At 36.0% G+C, this 9092-nt stretch overlaps 1 protein-coding gene across 1 annotated transcript; it reads right to left on the bottom strand.

Annotated features, from left to right (window-relative positions):
* Positions 1-1019: 1019 nt before the first annotated feature.
* On the bottom strand, positions 1020-7197 carry LOC310931837 (ER membrane protein complex subunit 3). Its single transcript, XM_083895075.1, has 9 exons — positions 7136-7197; positions 5575-5776; positions 5400-5457; positions 5035-5128; positions 3332-3436; positions 3153-3234; positions 2979-3058; positions 2803-2885; positions 1020-1865 (listed from the first exon to the last, which is right to left on the bottom strand). Exons 2-9 carry the CDS (start codon positions 5727-5729, stop codon positions 1737-1739), a joined length of 786 nt encoding a protein of 261 aa, XP_083751201.1. The 5' UTR covers positions 5730-5776; positions 7136-7197; the 3' UTR covers positions 1020-1736.
* Between the last annotated feature and the right edge of the window lie 1895 nt (positions 7198-9092).

The following is a 9092-nucleotide window of genomic DNA, read 5'->3' as shown; positions in this document are numbered from 1 at the left end:
GACAATCTTTTGAAAAAAAAAAATGGTCCAAAATTTGAAAAAAACGACATACTACTATATAGGTCGTCCAAAATCGGACCATATTTTTGAAAAACATTTTTTTGATCCAAAACTTGACAAAGACGTCATACTATACTATGTAGTACGTCATACTATACTTTGTCGTCCAAAATGTGACCATTTTTTTGAAAAACATTTTTTTGATCCAAAACTTGACAATAACGTCATACTATACTATGTAGTACGTCATACTATACCATGTCGTCCAAAATGTGACAATTTAAAAAAAAAAAAAAATTGGTCCAAAACTTGACAAAAACGTCATACTATACTATGTAGTACGTCATACTATACTTTGTCGTCCAAAATGTGACCATTTTTTTGAAAAACATTTTTTTGAAAAACATTTTTTTGAAAAACATTTTTTTGAAAAACATTTTTTGAAAAACATTTTTTGAAAAACATTTTTTTGAAAAACATTTTTTTGAAAAACATTTTTTTGAAAAACATTTTTTTGAAAAACATTTTTTTGGTCCAAGACTTGACAAAAACGTCATACTATACTATGTAGTACGTCATACTATACAATGTCGCCAAAATGTGACAATCTTTTGAAAAAAAAAAATTGGTCCAAAATTTGAAAAAAACGACATACTATATAGGTCGTCCAAAATCAGACAATTTTTTTGGAAAACATTTTTTTGGTCCAAAACTTGCCAAAAACGTCGTACTATACTATGTAGTACGTCATACTATACCATGTCGTCCAAAATGTGACCATTTTTTGAAAAAAAAATTTGGTCCAAAATTTGACAATTATACTATGTCGTCCAAAATGGGAAAAAAAAAAAATTTGGCCGACAGTATAGTATTACGTTTTACTTGATGTTTTTAAGTAGAAACCTCAAATTCAAAATCCTCCAAAATCATCTTATACACCATAAGACAGAAAGTGCATGACAAAGGTCGTGACTTGCAGAAATGTCAAACAGATGATGCAACTCCAGTGGTGTGTGATTGGCACATTTATTGAAGTGTGGCGTCAGTGGGTAAACAGAACCTGCTCAATAGTTCAGCAGGGTGGTGAAAACAACACACCTGCCGTGGCATTAAAAAGCTCCTCTGGTCGTCGAGTGCTGAAACGTCCCAGTCGTCTTCGAACGCTGCGTCTGCATTGTGAAACCACGAGACTTGTGAAGAGAAAGGTTTTCCTGAGGATGTGTCTGAAGAAACTCAGACCTCATTCACAAATAAAACTGCTGACTCACTCCAAACATCTTTTCTTCTCTGGAACACAGAACTCACAACATGTGACACTGAAAAGCTGAGTCACAGAGTTATTTCACTATCATTTTGAAGAAAGTTGGTTGATAAAAAAAAAAAAAAAAGGATATAAATTAACATTTATCACTTTTTTTTAACGAAAAAATAAATTCTAATTATATATTTTTTCGTCCAGCTATATTAAATAATAAAGTTCAAGTTCAGAGCCTGAATCTTTTGAGTTGATTTTAGCTTCAATGACCCGTAAATGTTCATCTGATGTCTTTAACAGATGATAAATATAATCTGTTTGTGTATTTTCTGAAGGCACTGACTCAAGTGTTTGAGGTAGTAAATTTATATATTGAAGCGTGGACTTTGTGAGCTCTGTGTTCCAGAACCTTCCACTGGCAGAACTCGGGTGTTGTAGGAAAGTTTGCAGAGTCATCTTCGGTTGTCGTCGTCGTCGTCATCTAAAACATGGCCGACTTCACCTCCTGACTGAAGAAGTTTCCAAAGTTGAGGTCTCTGGTCATGAGCTCCTCCTCCACGTTCTCCAGCGCCCACTTGTGCTCCACGATCTCCAGAGCCTCCCACTCACTCTGACGTCAACAAACACACAAAACATGTCATCAAAAAAAAGTATACTTTAGCTTCTACTTCAAAACATCAAGTGAAGTTTGACATCCAAAAAGTTAGAAAAATAAAAGAGAACATTTTGTCCAAAATTTATCCAAAAAGTCATACTATACTATGTTACTCAAGTGTTTGAGGTGATGTCGTCCAAAATTTGAAATTTTTTGGGGGGAAAAAACTTTTGGTCCAAAAAATTTGACAAAAAATGTCATAGTATACAATGTCGTCCAAAATTTGACATTGTTTTTGGGGGAAAAAAATTTGGTCCAAAAATGACAAAGAATGTCATAGTATACCATGTCGTCCAAAATTTGAAAATTTGTTGGAAAACTATTTTTTTTACAAAGAATGTCACACTATACTATGTCGTGCAATTTTCTTTTGGAAAAAAAATTTGGTCCAACATTTGGCAAAAATGTCCAACATTTGAAATTTTTTGGGATAAATATTTTTGGTCCGAAATTTGACAAAAACGTCATACTACACTATGTCGATGCCATGCAATTTAAGAGTACCTTAACGCAGAGAACATGCTGATAAATGACTTCACGTGGGTTAACAGAACACAATAAACCACTCAGTCTCCTACACCTGGTCCACTTCTGCCTCGTGTGGTCACTTTGTGTCACTGAGGTCAATCTGAACAAAGGATTTCAAACACTGAAGTAACAAAATAAGACATTTGAACTTGAGAGATGGAGGCAGCAGTGGATCAACAACTCCTGTGTGTTGTGATGTTAAAATCACTGACTTTCTCTATGGACTTTGGTGTGAGAGAGTGAGTGGTTGAAGTGGAAATACACCTTTAAATACAGTGTGGAAGCAGAATATATTTAGATTTCTCGTATTAGGCTTATCAATGTCACCAAGTGCAGCTTTAATCTGTCTTTATGAACGTCTCACCTTAAAGGCCTTGTTGGGGTCGGGGGGCATCGCCATGGCAGCACCGGTCATCTGATCCTGCATGAGCCGCGACTGATCAGCAGCTGTGAGAGACATCAATAACATCATTTACACATAAAGCCACAGAAAACATGAAGAATGACACCAAAGGTCAAAGGTCACAAACAGCGACTCACCGTTGTCCTGGCCCAGTATGAGCGTGTACATGCTCCTCAGTCCAAACACATTCAGGAAGTACCAGGACGCAGAGCTCACCCTGAACACAGAGAACAGTGTGTGTTTTCAGCTTCTTTTCACATCAGTATATTCAGATTTGACTGATCAGACTCATTGATTATGATCAAAGTTACCAGGAGGCGTCCAGTGACAGCAGGTCGATTCCTCTCTGTAACATCGGCTTGAACCTCAGCGTCAGAGGAAACGGCACCTTCGCTAAAACACAACAACAACAACAACACAACAGTTATTTACTTGTGAACATCAGGAGACAAAGACACGGTGCTGACGATTGACAGCTGGACAAACTCACTGATGACGAATCCAGAGAACGCCCAGTTTATCCATCCACCGATCACAATCATGGGAAGAACGTTGGTCAAGTTTCCCTTCATCATGTCTGTCAACATGCTGGTGTCTGAGGGACAGACAGAGAGAGACAGACAGACAGACAGAGAGAGAGAGACAGACAGACAGAGAGAGAGAGAGAGTCAGGGAGACAGACAGACAGAGAGAGAGACAGAGAGAGTCAAAACTTTGTCAAAACAGGAAAACGCAGGCAAAACTCCAAGGTTTTGTAAAGCAGCTAAAAGTTGGCAAAAGCAGAGTCTAAAATGTAACCAAAACCTAGAAAAACACTGACCACATATTAACTGCAAGAGAGTTAAAAGCAGCTAAAAGTAGAAAAAAAATAGTAAAAAAAAGAACAAATAATGAACTAAAAGTTCACCTCAAGATCAGCAAAAAAAACGGTGACTTTTTGTCAAATTGTGGACGACATACTAACCTATGACTTACTATCAAATTTTGGGAATTTTTTTTTTTTTTTAGTTTTTTGTCAAATTTTGGACATATTTCATGATCAGCAAATAAAATAATTAAATGAACAACCTCAAATGTTTGCAAAAACAACACACAACAAAAAATAAATTTTTCTACTAAGTTAACAAAACATTGCAAAATTTTTAGGGCTGTCAAAAGATTAAATTTTTTTAATCAGATTAATCACAGGGTAGCTGTGGATTAATCACGATTAATTACCATTCGTAAATATGCCAAAAAAAACAAACACATTTTCTCTTTATATTGTTGTAGGAACGGAGAGATAAATAAAGTATGTGAAAATATAAATGTAAATAACAATATAATACTGTAAATAACTTGTAAAAACCTATACAAACTTAGTAAAAAATAAATATTACATTGTAAAAAAAACCACATTATAAGACAATATAAATAAATAGAAAAGATAAAATGCTGTAAATAACTTTTAAAAAAAACTATACATTGCACTGTAAATAACTCACATTATAAACAAAATATAAAGTATAGAAGTTAAATAGTTTTCTTACTAAACCCACAGCAGGAAATTCCTCATCAGCACTTTGAAGCACTGCTTCTACTAGTTAGCGTTAGCACCAGCTAGCATTCTGACGCTAATGTTAGCTGCTGTCTGTGTCCCCGTTAGTAAGACAGTGACTGTTAATGTTATGATTATATCATTATCTGCGCCAGCAGCGCCACTTACAACTGTGAGTCTTTCTTTATTTTCTTCCTCTTCTAACTTCCTGATTGATAACTCCTCTTCATTTTCCTTCAGCTTCACACAGGTTAATGTGAGGAGACGTGGGCCCCTTTAGGGAGGTTTCCTACTGAGATGTCATTGCAAATCAACCCTTGTTGTTTAAGGGAGACGGGGATGCGGCTGCTCACTGATGTATTTAGGCTCCGAGTGTCGGGAGCCCCACTATCGGCTCGGGGCCCCAAGCAGTTGCCCGTCTTGCCTGTTCATAAACTGCTCGTCTACCCGTAGCGCGATGAAAGTGCGTTAAAAAAAATGTATGCGTTAATTCCACAAATTAATCATCCTGCGTTAACGCGTTAATTTTGACAGCCCTAAAAATTTTCTAAAGTTAGCAAATACAGGCGTCAAAAAAAGAGAAAACACAGCTGTTTCTGAACAACCATTATAACCATAGATGACACAGTTAAAGACACACACACACACACACACACCTGTCATAGGGTTCTTGGGGACGACCTTCCTCTTGACCTTCTTAAAGAATCCAGTCTCTACGTTGTTGAAGTAATGTTTCCTCATGGTGAACGACTGAAACAGTAAAAACACACGTGTCAAACTTGACAGGACGGTCAGTCACATCAGACCGCGTCAGACCGCACAAAAACTCATTCAACCCCCAACAGGAAGTCCACCATTTTGGATTCTGTCCATATTTCCACAGGAATTTCAAACACTTTTTGAGAATTTACCAACAAATTACATGTTAAATTATTTATATTGTCTATAATTCCTATAAATGTCACTGCGCCACCTAGTGGCAACAACACATACATCTTCAGTGGCACTGGTGTGTGTTTACCTGTCGGGGAATGTACTTCCCGTTCTCTCGGAGGACGCGGCTGCGCAGGAGAACCTGACTGAACACAGACACGAAGGTCACGTTAGAACCAGCAGAACCAACACTGTGACGGCCAATCAGAGCGCGGGAGGGAGAGAGGGGGGCGGAGCTCAGACAAACACTGAACACGCCTCACCTGTCAGAAACCTGCTCAAGCTCCACCTTCTTGTCACTGTGGAGCAGCTGCGTGACGTAGTGACGGATGATCCCGACGAAGAAGGTGATGAAGACGATGGGCAGAACCACCCACAGACGGATACTGGAGTCCAGTAAGAGCTCTGGACCGGCCATCGCTCTGTCCTCCACCAGCCAACACAGACAGACCAGGAGGGGGCGCTCTGATGGAGGACAGAAACACAAGACATGAGTGATGCTGTTTAGAGCTGCAAACTACGGTTATTTTCATAATTAATTAGTGAACTTAAATTAAAATATCGATCAGTGTTTGTCAAACCTGGAAATGATGATTATCAAATGACTTGAGTTTTAATGATTTCTTTATTTTATGGAGCAAAGAAACCAGAAAATATTCACATTTAAGAAGCTGAAAAATGATCAAAATAGTTTCATTAAATAATCAATTAAGTGAGTAATTGTTTCAGTCCTAATACTGTTTATAGAACACAAACTGTTTCTGTCATTATTGATCATTTTCTTTGTTAACCTCATAATTAGAAGATCAGTATCAGTATTTTAATAATGTAAAGTAAAATGACTAACATTCTCAAAACAAACCAGAGCAAACTGATATTTAAGAAGCTGAAATCACAGTTTTACAGTTCAATTAATCAGTTTGAGTGTTTTTTCTTTAAATAATTAAAACTATTTTTTGACATTTTTATCAACATTTAATGAACCAAATAACTACTTCATTAATGGAGATGACAATCATCAATAATACATTTTAGCCCTTCTGGCTACTAATGCTAATTACTATTATTTTATGCACTCACAGTTTCAAATGATCGTCAATCGTTTATTCCTTGTTCTAATACATCATTATCGCTTAGTTTGTAATCATTTTTTGCATACATTTTGTTTATGTACTTATTGTTTAAGATATGTTGCTGCAACAATATCTCCCATATTCCCCCAAATTAGTTTATGAACTAACTGCAGTTAACTGTATTAAATGTGTTGTACTAATAAAGTTTTATTGATAAATTGAAATGTTTAAATAAAACACAGGAGGCCATTTTAAGTTCCGACTGTGGATACATTGACATGTTTTCTCATTATAAATCCAAACTTTGACACAAACTGTGACTTTAAGACAAATATAAGACACTTGAGTGAACGATCAGATCAGTTCCATCGATCAGTTAGAAACATAACGTCACCTGATCACACGAACATTTAAACCGTTTCCTCCGCTCAGCTCATAATATCTCAAAAAATATGAATGAAATGAACAGAAATAAACAGCAGGTTTGCGGAGAAGCTAACGGCTAACAGCTACAACTACACCTGAACACACCTGTTTAAATAAGTGACCTTCTTCTCCTGACACCTGCGAACAGCTGCTACCGTTAGCATTAGCAAACAATTAGCCAACTTAGCTCACTAACCTGCGCACTCTTTCACATTTAAACGACGCTTCCTACAAACTGCGGCAGTCCGGTTAGTACATAAACACACGGGTGAAGTGTCCGTTAGTGAGAATACGTGAAAAAAATCCGTGTTTTAATTCAACTTACCACATTTATTAAGTCCGCGAGTTAGCAAAAGCGAGCGACACGCTGCGTAGCTTTAAACGGGCAAAGAGGAAGTAGCTGCTTCCGGTTAAACCGGAAACTCAGATAAAAATAAAATGAAATGAAATCTGTTGTTCAAAGTTGTGATCATGAGAAGTTTCACATTGAGCCGATAAAATCATCTTATATCATGTATTAAAATGTTTAGGCTTCAAACACCAAAAAGTAGATTATTTTCATTTTGTAATCTAAAGAAAAGTTAAGACATTTTGTCCTAATTTAAACAATTTATTCCCTAATTATTATTCTTTTATTCTACTATTCTTTTCTTCTTCTTGTCACTTGTCTTGTGTTTCCCTGTTTTAGCATAAATCTAATCTCATCTTTTCTACTTTGGAAAACATCAAATCTCAGTTTATTTTGAATGAAGATCCAGATTAGATCCAGATTATAAGATTATAACACACATTCATATCTTACCTTTATAAAATATAATACTATACAAAAAGTAGATTTAAAAGTATTTGTACATAGATATAAACATATTTGACTTCCTGTTTGTCGCTATGGTTACCTCCGTTGTTTCAGACCCTCTTAATGGATCAGTGCATGGATCAGTGATCAGTTTGTGTGGAATCAGCCAAACACAACAGGAGCCGCGTCTCCATCGACATGAACAGATTTTTATCATCTTAAGAGCAAATAAATAATTCCACTTTTTTATAACCCCGCCCCCTCCGTTAATCTCTGCAATTTCAAAAACAAAACAAAAAAAAGTACAAGTAATATATATTTATATACACAGCTAAAATTTCCATACATAGTTTTTAAAATAATGTCGTCTCTGTTGACACATATTTGACACTGTACTCGTACAATTTTACATGAAGACTGTTCCAGTCTGTCTTTGCTCTACATTATAAACAAGAAATATCTCAACTCCAGAAAAACCACGTCCACGTCCACGTCCAGACCGTCCTCACACGGGAACACAAGACATTTTTAAACGTAATGAAACCACATCCGATTTTTTTCCGCTATTTTTTTTTTTATATTTGAATGTTATTCCAATGCATTTAAAAATAAAAATAAAACCTCTTGAGTTCCCAGCGTGAACAGCGCGTCTCCTCATCTTCACACACACACTTCTGTACATTCATGTTTATAATACAGTTTCATTCAGTGCAGATACTGTAATAATAAATACACATGCAAACTCATAGTGGAGAGCAGACTCAGGCACAAATCATTAACATGTTCAAACAGAAAGAGTTAAAGGACCGTATGTGAGTTTGTTTTCGCGCGTTTGCAAAATACTGTGAATTTTCTAAAATAATGGATGGAAACTTTCCATGGCAATTAACGAGAAAATAAACGGGGAAATTTGCAAAAAAAATGTTCAGGTTGTGAAGTTAAATGTAGTCGTTATCTATACGTCATCAGATCTGAATATTAATGAGATGACTTACTGCAGGCCACGCCCCCCGTGATAATACTATGAGGTAGATATTTGATCTATGCGGTTAAACGGTTTAACCAGTTTAACTCAACTATTACATCAACATGGATTAGCAGCTAAACCACATAATATGCTAAATGTAAGCTAGCACCATTTCATTTAAGAGGCTATATTAGCATGGTGCTAGCCACCTGGAATATGGTGCTGTTTCTTCTGCCCCCTGCTGGAAGAATTTATACAACATCAGCTGTTAAATGTTTTCAAGAGCATTCAATTTGTTCAGCTCACTATATATATATATATACATACAGATACATATATATCTGTGTATGGATATATATATTAGCTATATGTGTATATATGTATACGTGTATATATATGTGTGTATATGCATATATACTGTATATATATACACACAGATATATACATACTGTGATTAAGTGTATATAATGAATCTGCATGTTTTTTCATGCATGTCTGCTTGTTCATATTTGTATACGT

Source organism: Microchirus variegatus (genome assembly GCF_963457635.1).
Source record: "Microchirus variegatus genome assembly, chromosome: 9".
Lineage (NCBI taxonomy): Eukaryota > Metazoa > Chordata > Actinopteri > Pleuronectiformes > Soleidae > Microchirus > Microchirus variegatus.
This window is presented reverse-complemented; position numbering and strand designations above follow the sequence as displayed.

Coding starts and splice junctions, on each gene's coding strand:
- LOC310931837 (XM_083895075.1), bottom strand. CDS start 5,729: ATGGCCGGTCCAGAGCTCTTACTGGACTCCAGTATCCGTCTGTGGGTG. Junction 3,235..3,331: donor GTTCTCTGGATTCGTCATCA/GTGAGTTTGTCC, acceptor GTTGTGTTTTAG/CGAAGGTGCCGTTTCCTCTG. Junction 1,866..2,802: donor ACCCCAACAAGGCCTTTAAG/GTGAGACGTTCA, acceptor TGTTGACGTCAG/AGTGAGTGGGAGGCTCTGGA.